Raw genomic sequence first — 16,570 nt, forward strand, 5'->3', positions numbered from 1 at the left:
AGTGCGAGGAGCACAGCAGAGGTGTGCCTCAGACCCCAGCAGGCCCTACTTCAGGAATCTGCACAATCGCACAGCTGATCCAGATCAACTGTACCGCGTCGTTTCACGATCGACTCCCAGCCCAGTAGCAGCGTCTCCCCCAAATCCCACATCCCCAGCCTCACCTCACTGTGGCCAGAGAAAGCGTCTGGGCAGGCTCCGGAGCGAGCCTGCCTGGGTCGAGCCCTCCCCGTGGGCACGGGGTGCTCCTGCAAGAGAAGCAGTCCAGCGGGAGTAGGGCAGGACCCGGAGGGGCCCCAGCGCTGTGTCCATCTCTCCTCCCTCTGGACCCGAGAGAGAGGGAAGAGTGCACATGTAGCGTTAGGAAACATGCTTTAATCTATATAGTGTCCTGTCAAGAAAGGCACTATATAGATTAAAGAGCCAAGTGAGGGACAAGCAGGTTCAGACTGTAAGAGGGAGGTACAGGCTCACCTGCGAAGGGGAGATGGCTTCCAGTTCCCTGGCCAGACCCTCTGCTGGGCTCCGAACATGACCCCGTCCTACAGCAGCTGCACACCCCTGCCCGCCCCTCCAACGGGGCCCAGCTACACAGCAACACAAGAGTCACACAGCCCAGTGAGCCACAGCAACACAACAGCAACACAGCTGCCACACAGCCCTGTGAGCCACAGCCGTAGAGCAGCACAGTAGCTAAACAGCCCTGTGAGCCAGCTGCCGTGAAACAAGCAGCAGCAACACAGCCCTGTGAACCACAGCTGCAGAGCTGTTACACACCCATCAAACACCAGCAACACCACAGCACCGAGGCTCACCTGCGCGTCCTGTGGCTGAAGGAGCAGGCTTTGTTCACGGGGTCCGGAGATCTGTCCGCAGGCGTGGCCTTCAGGTGACACGTCAGGTACAGCTGCACAGACAGAGGACACAGGGGACACGCAAGGCAATGCACTCGTCACTGGGCTGGCAGCAGCACGGAGGACACGGGTTCAAAACGCTCCTGCAGAACCTGCCCATCCCCGAGCGATAAAGAGCTCTGCTCCCGGGCAGAGGGCACCGTTGATCCGGTTAAGGTTTAAACAGCTCCCTCTTTAACCCCCCACCACAGCCTCCAGCTCCTGATGGATCGTGGAAGCCCCAGCACTGAGCTCCTCTGCCTCTCAGTCCACCTCGGTCTCCTCCATCCTAAAGCATGAGGCATATGCTGTACTACAGTCCTGCTTCTCGGGTAGTGGTCATCCCTCCTCCCCGTGGGCTGTACTGAGCCCTGCGCCAGGCAACCACACGCGCCCGAGCCCCGCGCCCGAGCCCCGCGCCCGAACCCCGCGCCCGAACCCCGCGCGTCAGGACATTGGAACGCGAGGAACACTCATGCAACACAGAGTGGGGTGCCAGGGAGCTGGAGGAGATGATCCTGGCAAACCTCAGAGGGAGGAGGAAGCGAGATGTTGCCAGACGGGGCTTCTCCATGCCGAGGGAGCGCTGGAAGGGCATGAACAGCAGCAAGGGGTAGGACTTGGAGGGACTCTCACTGTGCCAACCCAGCCCCAGGGGGTTAAAGGTCAAAATGTTAACAGAACACTTGTAACATACAGTAGGAGAAATTGCATGACTTGTCACAGTGTGTATTCGCTGTAAGAGAGAAGTAGTTCAGGTGGGTGGCTGCGTCAGCAAAGGAACAGGTAACGGGTTTATTCCATGCTGAAAAGAGAAGAAAGGAAACACACCTGAAGAAGGCTCCACAGCCGAAACGTTGCGTAAACCTTTACCCGTTATAGTTTATTTTGTTAGAAAGAAAAACTGTGCCTCAAGATTCATACTGCAAGATGCAGTGCTTTTCAACCCAGTGTAGTATAAAACGTCCCACTAACAGCGATTCCCCTCCAGGTGTCCATGCACACGAATGACAGTAAATACAGCCCCTCCTGTCTCACCTCGCTCCGCGTGTCCCTGAGGAACCGGAAGGCTACCATGCTGAACTGCAGGATCTCTGGGCGGATCCTGGGGCTCCTGAAAGCTAAAGGAGAGCCTGGAGTGGTCCCGTCCACCAGGCAGCTGGGGAGGAGAAAGATTAGGTTTCTCAGTCAGCTGTTGCCTCCATGTTTTAGGCAAAAAAAAAAAAGAACAGTTTGCACATGAGCACAACGGACACCCACAAACTTTCCTTTTCCCAGCAAGCCAGTGCACACAGACACACACAGACACACACAGACACACACAGACACACACAGACACACACAGACACACACAGACACACACAGACACACAGACCCATGGTGGTCGATGACTGTGTAGCTGGGGCTGGAGTCCGGGTCAGGGGTCAGCGTGGCCACGCAGCGGTCCACAAACAGCCGCAGAGGGGGGTGACCCTGGGAGCTGACCGCTGCCTCCAGACGCACGGTCTCCCCCAGGTAGAAGACGCTGGACAGCCGGGGGGAGCCCCAGTCCTCTGGGGAGAGACGGCGAGGTGGCTCAGAGCTCAGGTTCCTGGTTCCTGGCCCCACAGCCCAGAGTGGATCATCGCAGGGGTCTTTATACAGGGGTAGTGCAGACCTCCATCCAGACCCCTTAATCAACCAGCTGGGTCAGGTTGGCCTGAAAGACTGAAGCCCCCTGCAGCTCTCTGGGGCTGGAGACGCATGCATGCTACCATTGGCTTGCCCACTACCTCAGATTGAGTGTTTGTGTTTAAAGCTGTCCCTCCCCAATCCTGCAGGTTTTAATTCCAGTACAGGGCTTCCTGACCCAACAATAAGAGCGCTTTGATATTTTCCATCTCTTCTGGTGCTGCTAGATTACAGACCCAGAAACCACGTCCAGGACTGGTCAGTGTGTCTGCGGTGTCTCCAGGTCTCTTTACAGCAGGGCTGTCCAGTCCTGGTCCTGGAGGGGTCAGTGTGTCTGCAATCTCTCCAGGTCTCTTTACAGCAGGGCTGTCCAGACCTGGTCCTGGAGGGGTCAGTGTGTCTGCAATCTCTCCAGGTCTCTTTACAGCAGGGCTGTCCAGTCCTGGTCCTGGAGGGGTCAGTGTGTCTGCAATCTCTCCAGGTCTCTTTACAGCAGGGCTGTCCAGACCTGGTCCTGGAGGGGTCAGTGTGTTTGCAGTCTCTCCTGGTCTCGCTGTGGTGTAACTGGGGCTTTTACTGGACCGGTGCTGGATGAAGGGATGATAAAAATGAGCAGATAGCCCTGCAGGGGGCGCTGTGTGATCCGGGGAGCCTTACCGTTCATGGTCCGCAGGGAGAAGCGCAGGAGCCCCCCAGCGGAGCGGGTGGAGGTGAAGGGCAGCCAGGTGGGGCGCACGGCCTCGCTGCTCACTCTGTGCTTCCTGCAACGAAGAGCCGTTAGATAGCGCTTTTCACTGCCCCCGCACACCTCCGGAGGAGACCGGTGTTTTCACCAGGCGACAGATAAAAAAAACGAGTCCAGCTATTGAGGCTTGGCAGGGATCGTCCCCAGGGCATCGCCTCCCATACTGACACTCGAGGGGCACGAGCATGGGGCCCGTAGCTCACCTCCCGCAGCGACACTCGAGGGGCATGAGCGCGCCCCTGGGGCTCACCTCCTGTAGTGACACTCGAGGGGCACGGGCGCGGGGCTCACCTCCTGTAGTGACACTCGAGGGGCACAGGCACGCCCTGGGGCTCACCTCCTGTAGTGACACTCGAGGGGCACGGGCGCGGGGCTCACCTCCTGTAGTGACACTCGAGGGGCACAGGCACGCCCTGGGGCTCACCTCCTGTAGTGACACTCGAGGGGCACGGGCGCGGGGCTCACCTCCTGTAGTGACACTCGAGGGGCACGCCCTGGGGCTCACCTCCTGTAGTGACACTCGAGGGGCACGGGCGCGGGGCTCACCTCCTGTAGTGACACTCGAGGGGCACGCCCTGGGGCTCACCTCCTGTAGTGACACTCGAGGGGCACGGGCGCGGGGCTCACCTCCTGTAGTGACACTCGAGGGGCACGGGCGCGGGGCTCACCTCCTGTAGTGACACTCGAGGGGCACGCCCTGGGGCTCACCTCCTGTAGTGACACTCGAGGGGCACGGGCGTGGGGCTCACCTCCTGTAGTGACACTCGAGGGGCACAGGCACGCCCTGGGGCTCACCTCCTGTAGTGACACTCGAGGGGCACGGGCGCGGGGCTCACCTCCTGTAGTGACACTCGAGGGGCACGGGCGCGCCCTGGGGCTCACCTCCTGTAGTGACACTCGAGGGGCACGGGCGCGGGGCTCACCTCCTGTAGTGACACTCGAGGGGCACGGGCGCGGGGCTCACCTCCTGTAGTGACACTCGAGGGGCACGGGCGCGGGGCTCAGCTCCTGTAGTGACACTCGAGGGGCACAGGCACGCCCTGGGGCTCACCTCCTGTAGTGACACTCGAGGGGCACGGGCGCGGGGCTCACCTCCTGTAGTGACACTCGAGGGGCACGGGCGCGCCCTGGGGCTCACCTCCTGTAGTGACACTCGAGGGGCACGGGCGTGGGGCTCACCTCCTGTAGTGACACTCGAGGGGCACGCCCTGGGGCTCACCTCCTGTAGTGACACTCGAGGGGCACGGGCGCGGGGCTCACCTCCTGTAGTGACACTCGAGGGGCACGGGCGTGGGGCTCACCTCCTGTAGTGACACTCGAGGGGCACGGGCGCGCCCTGGGGCTCACCTCCTGTAGTGACACTCGAGGGGCACGGGCGTGGGGCTCACCTCCTGTAGTGACACTCGAGGGGCACGCCCTGGGGCTCACCTCCTGTAGTGACACTCGAGGGGCACGGGCGCGCCCTGGGGCTCACCTCCTGTAGTGACACTCGAGGGGCACGGGCGTGGGGCTCACCTCCTGTAGTGACACTCGAGGGGCACGCCCTGGGGCTCACCTCCTGTAGTGACACTCGAGGGGCACGGGCGCGGGGCTCACCTCCTGTAGTGACACTCGAGGGGCACGGGCGCGCCCTGGGGCTCACCTCCTGTAGTGACACTCGAGGGGCACGCCCTGGGGCTCACCTCCTGTAGTGACACTCGAGGGGCACGGGCGCGGGGCTCACCTCCTGTAGTGACACTCGAGGGGCACGGGCGTGGGGCTCACCTCCTGTAGTGACACTCGAGGGGCACAGGCACGCCCTGGGGCTCACCTCCTGTAGTGACACTCGAGGGGCACGGGCGCGCCCTGGGGCTCACCTCCTGTAGTGACACTCGAGGGGCACGGGCGCGGGGCTCACCTCCTGTAGTGACACTCGAGGGGCACGGGCGCGCCCTGGGGCTCACCTCCTGTAGTGACACTCGAGGGGCACGGGCGTGGGGCTCACCTCCTGTAGTGACACTCGAGGGGCACAGGCACGCCCTGGGGCTCACCTCCTGTAGTGACACTCGAGGGGCACGAGCGCGCCCTGGGGCTCACCTCCTGTAGTGACACTCGAGGGGCACAGGCACGCCCTGGGGCTCACCTCCTGTAGTGACACTCGAGGGGCACAGGCACGCCCTGGGGCTCACCTCCTGTAGTGACACTCGAGGGGCACGAGCGCGCCCTGGGGCTCACCTCCTGTAGTGACACTCGAGGGGCACGGGTGCGGGGCTCACCTCCTGTAGTGACACTCGAGGGGCACAGGCGCGCCCTGGGGCTCACCTCCTGTAGTGACACTCGAGGGGCACGAGCGCGCCCTGGGGCTCACCTCCTGTAGTGACACTCGAGGGGCACGGGCGCGGGGCTCACCTCCTGTAGTGACACTCGAGGGGCACAGGCACGCCCTGGGGCTCACCTCCTGTAGTGACACTCGAGGGGCACGGGCGCGGGGCTCACCTCCTGTAGTGACACTCGAGGGGCACGAGCACGGGAGAGGCCCGCTCGAGCACGCCGCCGGCCGGGGAGGGCGAGTAGACCAGCTTGTTGAGGTAGATCAGCTCCTCCGGGGTCACCTGCAGAGGGACAGGCAGCACTCTGAACACAAACCTTTTAAGAGCCCTTCCGAATATCCGCAAGGTAACTTGAGGAAGACCAGGGTCCCAAAGCGGAAGAAGGAGGAGAACCGAGGTTTTGTCACCACCACAGTCCCAGTGCACAGCAGTCTCAGCCGCTCCCCTCCCCCCCCCAGCTTACTTGGCGTATTTCAAGAAAATGAGTTATGAACTGTATGTGGGGGGGAAATACACAATCTCTTACACGTATATAGCACTTTTCTGGACACTCCACTCCGAACACTTTACAGGTAATGGTGATCCCCTCCACCACCACCAGTGTGCAGCCCCACCTGGATGATGCACCAGTACTCTCCCCACACACCAGCTCTCAGTGGGGAGGAGAGCAGAGTGATGAAGCCAGTTCAGAGAGGGGGATTATTAGGAGGCCATGATTGGTAAAGGCCTCGAGGGGCACGGGCGCGCCCTGGGGCTCACCCTCCTGTAGTGACACTCGAGGGGCACGGGCGCGCCCTGGGGCTCACCTCCTGTAGTGACACTCGAGGGGCACGGGCGCGGGGCTCACCTCCTGTAGTGACACTCGAGGGGCACGGGCGTGGGGCTCACCTCCTGTAGTGACACTCGAGGGGCACACCCTGGGGCTCACCTCCTGTAGTGACACTCGAGGGGCACAGGCACGCCCTGGGGCTCACCTCCTGTAGTGACACTCGAGGGGCACGGGCGCGGGGCTCACCTCCTGTAGTGACACTCGAGGGGCACAGGCACGCCCTGGGGCTCACCTCCTGTAGTGACACTCGAGGGGCACGGGCGCGGGGCTCACCTCCTGTAGTGACACTCGAGGGACACGGGCGCGGGGCTCACCTCCTGTAGTGACACTCGAGGGGCACGGGCACGCCCTGGGGCTCACCTCCTGTAGTGACACTCGAGGGGCACGGGCGCGGGGCTCACCTCCTGTAGTGACACTCGAGGGGCGCGCCCTGGGGCTCACCTCCTGTAGTGACACTCGAGGGGCACGGGCGTGGGGCTCACCTCCTGTAGTGACACTCGAGGGGCACGGGCGCGGGGCTCACCTCCTGTAGTGACACTCGAGGGGCGCAGGCACGCCCTGGGGCTCACCTCCTGTAGTGACACTCGAGGGGCACGGGCGCGGGGCTCACCTCCTGTAGTGACACTCGAGGGGCACGGGCGCGCCCTGGGGCTCACCTCCTGTAGTGACACTCGAGGGGCACGGGCGTGGGGCTCACCCTCCTGTAGTGACACTCGAGGGGCACGGGCGTGGGGCTCACCTCCTGTAGTGACACTCGAGGGGCACGGGCGCGGGGCTCACCTCCTGTAGTGACACTCGAGGGGCACGGGCGCGCCCTGGGGCTCACCTCCTGTAGTGACACTCGAGGGGCACGGGCGTGGGGCTCACCTCCTGTAGTGACACTCGAGGGGCACGCCCTGGGGCTCACCTCCTGTAGTGACACTCGAGGGGCACGGGCGCGGGGCTCACCTCCTGTAGTGACACTCGAGGGGCACGCCCTGGGGCTCACCTCCTGTAGTGACACTCGAGGGGCACGGGCACGCCCTGGGGCTCACCTCCTGTAGTGACACTCGAGGGGCACGGGCGCGGGGCTCACCTCCTGTAGTGACACTCGAGGGGCACAGGCACGCCCTGGGGCTCACCTCCTGTAGTGACACTCGAGGGGCACGGGCGCGGGGCTCACCTCCTGTAGTGACACTCGAGGGGCACAGGCACGCCCTGGGGCTCACCTCCTGTAGGTCACTCTTTTCGTCCTACTCCTACTCTTTTCGAGAAACGCCCTGGGATTTTTAATGACCACATTAATTAATGACCACTCTCCTGTTCGGAGAGTCAGTCTCATCAGAAGGGCGGCACCTTTTTACAGTAAAGTGTCCCCATTATATTGGGGCATTAGGACCCACGAAGGCCACAGGGTGAGCGCCCCCTGCTGGCCCCACTAACACCTCTTCCAGCAGCAGCCTTAGCTTTCCCAGGAGGTCTCCCATCCAGGTACTGGCAAGGCTCACACCTGCTGAGCTTCAGTGGGCTGCCAGTCGTGAGGTGCAGGGCGATATGGCTGCTGGCGATATAAAATATAAAATATAAAATATAAAATTGCTTCTTACTACTTTCACAATTACAAAAAAAGGAACGAACAAAAACATCGAAATAGTTCTAACCAACACTTTCCAGTCTCGAAAATAAGTAACTCAAGCCTGCAGACAAAAGAAACCAACGGCGAACAGACCTCCTTGTGCGCAGGCTTACCCGAGAGGCGCTCCCGCACTCGTGCAGGCGGGCGGTGATGACCAGCGCCGCGCCCGGGACAGAGGCCGTGGGCTCCGGCGTGCAGCTGCCGGGCGCCCGGGGGTCCTCCCCCAGGCGGAGAGAGGCGGCGCTTACCGTGCCGGGCTCCCCGAAATAGAGTCTGTCCACGGAGACGCGCACCGTGGCCTCCCCGCACTGCACCCTGATCCGGGGTCTCTCCTGCGCTCGGACCTGCGCGTCGGGCGCGGGGGCTGGGGGAGGCGAGAGCCGGGGGGAGATCGGGCCCGGTCTGTCCGGGCGAACTCGGGTTCGAGCCCGGTCCCTGGAAATATCCCCAAGCCAGGCAGCGAATCCCTGGCTCTGGGTCACGAGCACACACAGCGTGGACAGCACCACGCCGAGAGCAAACAGCTGCGAGACCGACATTATCTTTTTGTATTTGATTGGCGTGAACTAAGCCGTCCGCTTTATCTCCGCGTTTTTAAATGACCGTGGGAAAATTCTCCAGATTATTCCTTAAACCGCTTTCACACCCTCTTAGAAAACACGTTGTTCTTCTCGAGTAGAGTCATAGATTATTTTTTTGTAAAGAGAGAGTGGGAGAGTACTTAAATATACAATAATAAAGTCCCTCGTCTTTCAAAATCGCCGCTAATTGTTTAATTGGACTCCGGCGTGCGCGCTATCAATTAAAATAATGTAACACTGGAATCATAATTGATTAATTGCCAATATGAAAACTGCGTGGAGCGATGTGCGGAAATCTGACAGTTTATTTACAAAGATCATTTAAAGGAGACAGTGGCAGTGCTTCTGGCCGACACGCCCAGACCGGGCGCCAGTGCAACTTACTTCCTGTTGTATCGCGAGCCCGACCAGTTAAAGCCGGTCTAATTATTCAGTGAGCTTCGTAACTGTAACACTGCTCACCAGTCGGTCTGTTGATAAACCGCAACAAGAGTGCTGTGTGAACCACCGTAAACTGTGAGTCTGTGACATCCACACTCCGGACACAGGGTCTGTGACACCCACACTGCTGACACAGGGTCTGTGACACCCACACCACACTCCGGACACAGGGTCTGTGACACCCACACTGCTGACACATGGTCTGTGACACCCACACCACACTCCGGACGCAGGGTCTGTGACACCCACACTGCTGACACAGGGTCTGTGACACCCACACCACACTCCGGACACAGGGTCTGTGACACCCACGCTGCTGACACAGGGTCTGTGACACCCACACTGCTGACACAGGGTTTGTGACACCCACACTCCTGACGCAGGGTCTGTGACACCCACACCACACTCCGGACACAGGGTCTGTGACACCCACACAGGGGGGAACTAGGAGGAAAGCTGATTAACAATGAAAGAAAATCCCTTGTAAAAGATCTTTAGAATAAACTCAACGGGAACATTGAAGCAAAAACCGGAGGTGCAAGTGGAAACCAAGAGGGTTTCAAGCAATGGGAGAGGTCATAATAATAATAATAATAATAATAATAATAATAATAATAATAATAATTGCTTACACTTATATAGTGCTTTTCTGGACTCTCCACTCAAAGCGCTTTACAGGTAATGGGGATCCCCTCCACCCCCACCAGTGTGCAGCCCCACCTGGATGATGCAACGGCAGCCAGGTCTTCAGTTCAGTTTATTGTCTTTCAGTGCACAAAGGCAATGAAATGTTTATTTGCACGCATGCTCCAATGCAAAGACATCAAGGAAACACCAAACACATAAAACACAGAACAGCGGCAACAACAAGTTAAATACTATACATCTCAGAAAGAAAAAATAAAGAAATAAAAACATCAATGTGTCGTGTGAGGTCTTTACACAGAGAGTGGCGAGGAGAGGGCACAGAAACACACTGCCCAGCATTTAAAGGTTCTGCTTCCACTGCTTTAAAGTTACAAAACCCCTTCCTAGATCGTTTCCTAAGACCCGATCTACGTCCCACCCGGGTTAATTAACCGGCCTCGCTAGAAAGTCTTGAGTACGTCATTTGAAAGCGCCCAGCCTCCTATTCATTTGATAGAGGACTTGCAAGGCTGTCATCCGTGACGACTGCACAAGGGGCAGGGTTTAATAAGCCGTCATTTTCCAGCGCCGACACTTACAAGTCCCAAAACTTTTCTGAAAAGTGTTATATGACGAAACAGTTAAATACAAAATAAGATGTACCTAGTATCTAGGCTAAAACGCCCATTTTTGTATGATGCTTAAAATATAGTTACATTTAACGTTTTCTAGAACAACCTTTTATTTCTAATTCTGTTTTTTTTATCTCTGGAGAGGAGGGGTCTCCTTTAAGGAAGGCGGTCTCTAGCCGGTTACTAATACAGGCGCAGAGGTTTCTTTTGGAATAAAGCGCCGGGCGCGGAGAGAGCAGCGCTCGCCTGCGAGACTTCAATACCCTGCCCAGATCAAGAAGAGAAGATGACGGGCGATTCTGGTAGGAAAGCTAATGTTATACACTTTTCTCTTTGCAATAAATACGAATTTAAATATATTAAAGACGTTTTCGAGCCTGGGTGAAACTGAAATAACAAAAAACGATCTTAAAATATTGTTTCTTCTGTATTGTAACGACCGCGGGGTTCGGTACAGAATGGAGCAGGCGTAGGACTCAGGAAAAGGGGTTAAAACAACACTTGTTAACCAGAACCAGGGAAAGGTACACACACAGGCACGGGGGGTTACAGCGCTGCACCTACACTGACACGGACACGAAGGGGAGTGGGCGCTCGTTGTTCTTGCCGTCGCCGTGTGGTAACCAGACTGTGCTTCTGTGGTTGTCTAGCTCTGAGCCTGGTGCTGGTCGGGAGGGAGGGCTCCGGGAAGAGTGCATCAGGAAACACCATCCTGGGCCAGAAGGCGTTTGAGTCCAGAGCCGGCTCCTCCAGAGTGACGCAGGCTTGTGAGCGCGCAGAGAGCGCGTTGGAGGCAGTGGGCCGAGGGGTGGTGGTGGTGGTGGACACTCCCAGCCCGCTGGACAGCGCCCGGGAGTGCCTCGCTCTGTGCGGGCCGGGGCCGCGGGTCTTCCTGGTGTCGGTCAGAGTGGGCCGCTTCACGCCGGCGGAGCAGGCGGAGGTAGAGAGACTCGCCAGGGTGTTCGGGTGGGGCTTCTACGAGCAGGCCGTGGTCCTCTTCACGCACGGGGACGGCCTGCAGGACGGGGAGACCGTGGAGGAGGAGATCTGGGCCAACGTGCAGCTGGGCAGGCTGGTGGAGAGGTGCGGGGGCCGCTACCATGTCTTTGACAACAAGAAGCCTGGAGACCGCCAGCAGGTCGCCCAGCTTCTTGACGCAGTGCGGAGCATGGTGGGCAGGAGGAAAGCCCAGCGCTGGCGGCCGGGCAGGAAGCACTGGGCCGCCATGGCCTGCTTGGCTGTGGCCCTGGCACTGGCGTGGCTGAACATGAGGGCCTTCAGAATCCCGTGGAAGAAGATGTGGAACTGACCCGTCTCTTTTCTTTCTCGGCAAGAAAACTCACAAGCTGTGAACGCTGTCCTTGGCTCAGATCAGCCCTTCTCAGCCTTTTCCCACTGCCCACTCAAGATTCGACATCAAGCACTGTGCATCGCGCCATCGCATGCCTGTCACCAGCCCCACAACACATTGGTCCAAATATAAACTAGAAACTTTAAGTATAGCGGTAACACACACGCCCCTCTCCCCTACTCCACCCCGGAGTTCAGTGCTCATTATCTCTGTGGTGTATTCGAACAGTCACCTTGTCCTGGACTGTGACCTGACGGAGCTCCTGATCAGACGCTCTTCTTGTTTGGTACTTTACTACTTGTCAAGTGTGGAAAACTGAGCTCGCACCCAACACAAACAGTCTCAGAGTGTGACCTCTATCCAAACACGCAACAGTACACTTTGGTATAAAACCTGAAGCTGCATTTTTTTTATTTTCCTTATATGTGGTTTTCCCAGAATTCTGCAACACACCTCTTGTTATCTGAAGGCACACCGAGAAAGGCAGGTTAGATTAAAATTTGTTCAGGAAAGCAATTACTTTTTTAGACGGGCATTCTGAAACGGACAGAAAATTTAAATAGATTAGGAAAGTCGTTGGATTCAATCAAAACCGACTTAAAATTAGAATTTTAAGAAAAAGTTTCACTTTGTACAAGGGAAAAACTCTTTAGGGTAAGGCTTTAATAAAAGCTTCTGAGAATTGGTTGTTTTAAATGTTTTGAGAGTCAAGAATTGCTCTTACTATTTTATAAGGTAAGTATTATATAGGGGAAACTTGGCGCTTTGTGAACTGTGATGTTCAGTCAATCAATCAAAGTGTATTTCTCAAATGCACAGCAACACAGCGTGCAGCAGCAACTGCTGGCAATGAAATGTCTTTTCTGTGAGCTCACTGGGGGCGGTAAAAATCACAAAATTAAAGTTACAAAACAAGGTTACATAATAATAATAATAATTGCTTACACTTATATAGCGCTTTTCTGAACACTCCACTCAAAGTGCTTTACAGGTAATGGGGATCCCCTCCACCACCACCAATGTGCAGCCCCACCTGGATGATGTGACGGCAGCCATAGTGCGCCAGAACACTCACCACACACCAGCTCTCAGTGGGGAGGAGAGCTGATTAATGAAGCCAGTTCATCATAGAGGGGGATTATTAGGAGGGCATGATTGGTAAGGCCAATGGGTAATTTGGCCAGGACACCGGAGTTACACCCCTACTCTTTTCAAGAAACACCCTGAGATTTTTAATGACCACAGAGAGTCAGGACCTCGGTTTTATGTCTCATCTGAAGGACAGCACCTTTTTCTAATTGTGTGTCCCCTTACTATACTGGGGCTTTAGGACCCACACAGACTGCAGGTTGAGTGCCCCCTGCTGGCCCCACTAACACGTATTCCAGCAGCAGCCTTAGCTTTCCCAGGGGGTCTATCATCCAGGTACTGGTCAGGCTCACACCTGCTGAGCTCCAGTGGGCAGTGTGTTGCAGTGTGATATGGCTTCTAGCCATATAATAATAAATATAGAGTGCACTGTATATAATGTACTGTATATAAATAACTAGTTTTAGTTATAATAATCATTACATCACCTTGAAATATGATAAAAAGTCTTATTCAGTCTGAGTTTTAATTTATTTGATTTGCTCCAACAGGTGTAGACTTACACCCTTTATGTAATGCATGTAATGGACACACTGGTGTCCTGGGAGTTTTTAATAAAATAGAATAACTTATTATGAATGATTAATTAATTACGTAATACTTTAAATAAGGTGGAATGAAGGCGCAGTAGTTAGCATTGCTGCCTTGCGCTAGCAGTCAGAAAATGGATGGATATAAATAGGCTGAAGTATCAAAAATTGCTTTAAATTATCATGAAAGCTAGGAAAAGAATTGTGTTGTCATAATATAGTAAAGTATTATGATTAATTCATACTTTATATAGGTTAAAGTAAAGGAGACAGAAAAATTGGAGAAACTACCAATTTACAAAACAGCCTCCAGTTATTAAAAAGGAGAAAACATCAATTATCACGAAAGCCAGGAAAAGTATTGTGTTGTCAGCAATAGCATTATAAGAGCAGGTCAGAAATACAGTGGTCAATTCATTGGAGTTACTGATGGCAGAAAGCTCCACCCATTGCTGTCTGAGGTAAGGAATTATCTGAACTGGGAATCACTGTGTAGGAGAAAATATATGGACTCACTCTAACACGGCTTCTCCATGTGCTGGCAGGGGAGATCCGGCTTGTGCTCCTGGGACTGACCGGCATGGGAAAGAGTGCTTCCGCAAACACTATCCTGGGGCGTAACGTCTTTCCGTCAAAGGCCGGTGCATCAACAACAACTCAACAGTGCAGGAAAGAGACAAGATTGGTTTTAGGCAGAAATCTGACTGTGATCGACACCCCAGGGTTGTTTGACCCTACCACTGATGAGAAGGAAGTTAAGACAGAGATTGGGAAAAGTGTTTGCTTTTCTACTCCAGGGCCACATGTCTTCCTCCTGGTTTTGACAGTGGGGAGGTACACCCAAGAGAACATGAAGACAGTGAAGGAGATCAGGAAGCTGTTTGGTAGTGTTGCAACAAAGTACACTATGGTTCTCTTCACCCGTGTTGATGACCTGGAGGACCAGACCCTGGAGGATTTCATTGACCAAGACAGAGTGTTCAAAAATCTGGTTGAACAGTTTGGAAACAGGTTCCACGGCTTCAACAATAGAGACAGGAGTAACGACACCCAGGTAGAGCAGTTCCTGAAAAAGGTAGATGACCTGATGAGGAGCAACAGTGGCCACTTCTACACCAACGAAATGTATGAAGTGGCAGGGAAAGCAGTTCAGGAGAAGATGGATGAGATCCTGACGAAGAGGATGGCCTGGATCCAGGCTGAGGAAGAAAAGCTGAAGGAAGCCCACAGAAGCGATCCGACGGCCATGAGAGCAGCAGCTGAAGAGCTCTGGGTTGAAGAGGTGAAGAAGGCCAGGAAGAAAGCAGAGGAAGACAACACGTTCATAGGAAGATTGAAGTCTTTTGGAGAAAGTATCCTCAGTTTTCTTCGTGGCCTACTGAGTAAACGCTTCAAATGGGATAGAAACTCCATAAAAACATTATTCCAAGGTGATTCTTTTACTAAAACTATTTTTAAAGTCTTTCTTCCTATTAATAAATGAATACTAGCTTTATTAATAAGGTGTGTTTGCACAAACTAAAAATGTTTCATTATAAAACAGACTGGCGACAAGAATTGTGCTTAATTATTAGCACCATTACGTAAACAACAATTCGTTGGGCCAATCACGGATTATTTTACTTTCACTTTATTAAATGTTACATGTGGATCCTTCGTGTCTTGTAATTACTTTACATTCAGTTGGTTTTCTTCTTCATCTGTTCTCTGGACAAGGCAAAGCAAATGGTTTCATTATTACATCAGGAAGATTCAGAAGCCCTTTTGTTACTGTTCTTAGTGTGACTGCACAAGTTTGAAATTTCCCAGATGAAATACCTTCACTTACATATTTTTACCAAACGTCCATCAATCCATTTTCAATACCCACTGCAAGAAGTCAGGGCTCAGTTCAGCGTAGTTTGGATATACGTTCATTACAGACTGAGAGAGTGCGAACGCTGAGACATCGTGTTCTCTCATTCCGCCCAGCCATTTTCTATCTGCTTCTTTCAAATCAGGTTCACAAGGGGGCCGGAGCCCATCCCAGAAAGCAACAGGCACCAGGCTGGGCACATCCTGGTTGGGATGCCAGTCCATCGCAGGGCACACACACACTCACACACTCACACTCACACTCACACACACACACACTCACACTCACACTCACACACACACACACACACACACACACACACACACACACACACACACACACACACACACCCAGGGCCAATTTTCCCAGAAGCCAATTAATCCTCCAATCTGTTCTGGGACAGTGGCAGGAATCTGGAGCACCTGTCAGGAATGGTAGCTTAAAGAAGACCCTGTGCAGGGCTAAAAGGGAAGTAGCAAACTCTGTAGCCAGGTTCAAAAACACTAGGCAAAAATCCCCAAGCCAAAAAAGGAGCCAAAAAGTCTGAAAACCAGTAGAGGCAAACAAACTGGAAGATGTAAGGCGAGAGCTGGAAACCAGGAAACAGGCGAAGGTCAGTAATTATCTTAAGAAGAAAGTTGCTGGAGATGTACGCGCACTACGGGAGCTCAGGGAGACTCACCACAATAGTGAGCGAGGAACAGGGGGAAGAGGGGAACTAAAATAGTGAAGGGAAAGTGATAGGCTAATCACTGATGGCGTGAGCGCTTGTGAAAGCGGCCACGCGGGGATATAATAATAATTAATAATTGCTTACACTTATATAGCGCTTTTCTGGACACTCCACTCAAAGCGCTTTACAGGTAATGGGGATCCCCTCCACCACCTGGATGATGCCACAGTCCACCAGTACACCCACCACACACCAGCTCTCAGTGGGGAGGAGAACAGAGTGATGAAACCAGTTCAGAGAGGGGGATTATTAGGAGGCCATGACTGGTAAAGGACAGGGGGAGGTTTGGCCAGGACACCAGGGTTACATCCCTACTCTTTTTGAGAAGTGCCCTGGGATTTTTAATGACCACAGAGAGTCAGGACCTTGGTTTTATGTCTCATCCGAAGGATGGCGCCTATTTACAGTCTAGTGTCCCCGTCACTATACTGGGGTATTAGAACCCAGACAGACCACAGGGTGAGCGCCCCCTGCTGACCCCACTAACACCTCTTCCAGCAGCAGCCTTAGTTTTTTTCAGGAGGTCTCCCATCCAGGTACTGGCCAGGCTCACACCTGCTGAGCTTCAGTGGGCTGCCAGTTGTGAGTTGCAGAATGATATGATGCTGG

At 54.8% G+C, this 16,570-nt stretch overlaps 3 protein-coding genes across 3 annotated transcripts; 2 read left to right on the forward strand and 1 right to left on the reverse strand.

Annotated features, from left to right (window-relative positions):
- Window positions 1-165: 165 nt before the first annotated feature.
- Window positions 166-8,601, reverse strand: LOC148838379 (zona pellucida sperm-binding protein 3-like). The gene is made up of 8 exons (XM_088910094.1): window positions 8,176-8,601; window positions 5,785-5,900; window positions 3,222-3,325; window positions 2,263-2,446; window positions 1,932-2,052; window positions 816-907; window positions 475-587; window positions 166-323 (listed from the first exon to the last, which is right to left on the reverse strand). The coding sequence occupies exons 1-8, from the start codon at window positions 8,599-8,601 to the stop codon at window positions 166-168; spliced, it is 1,314 nt and encodes a 437-aa protein (XP_088766220.1).
- Window positions 8,602-10,629: 2,028 nt separating this feature from the next.
- Window positions 10,630-11,652, forward strand: LOC148838380 (GTPase IMAP family member 2-like). The gene is made up of 2 exons (XM_088911172.1): window positions 10,630-10,645; window positions 10,994-11,652. The coding sequence occupies exons 1-2, from the start codon at window positions 10,630-10,632 to the stop codon at window positions 11,650-11,652; spliced, it is 675 nt and encodes a 224-aa protein (XP_088767298.1).
- Window positions 11,653-13,802: 2,150 nt separating this feature from the next.
- LOC148838381 (GTPase IMAP family member 9-like) lies at window positions 13,803-14,960 on the forward strand. The gene is made up of 3 exons (XM_088911174.1): window positions 13,803-13,827; window positions 13,919-14,725; window positions 14,917-14,960. The coding sequence occupies exons 1-3, from the start codon at window positions 13,803-13,805 to the stop codon at window positions 14,958-14,960; spliced, it is 876 nt and encodes a 291-aa protein (XP_088767300.1).
- Window positions 14,961-16,570: the final 1,610 nt, after the last annotated feature.

This window comes from Atractosteus spatula, chromosome 3 (genome assembly GCF_055471065.1).
Source record: "Atractosteus spatula isolate fAtrSpa1 chromosome 3, fAtrSpa1.hap1, whole genome shotgun sequence".
NCBI classification, from domain to species: Eukaryota; Metazoa; Chordata; class Actinopteri; order Semionotiformes; family Lepisosteidae; genus Atractosteus; species Atractosteus spatula.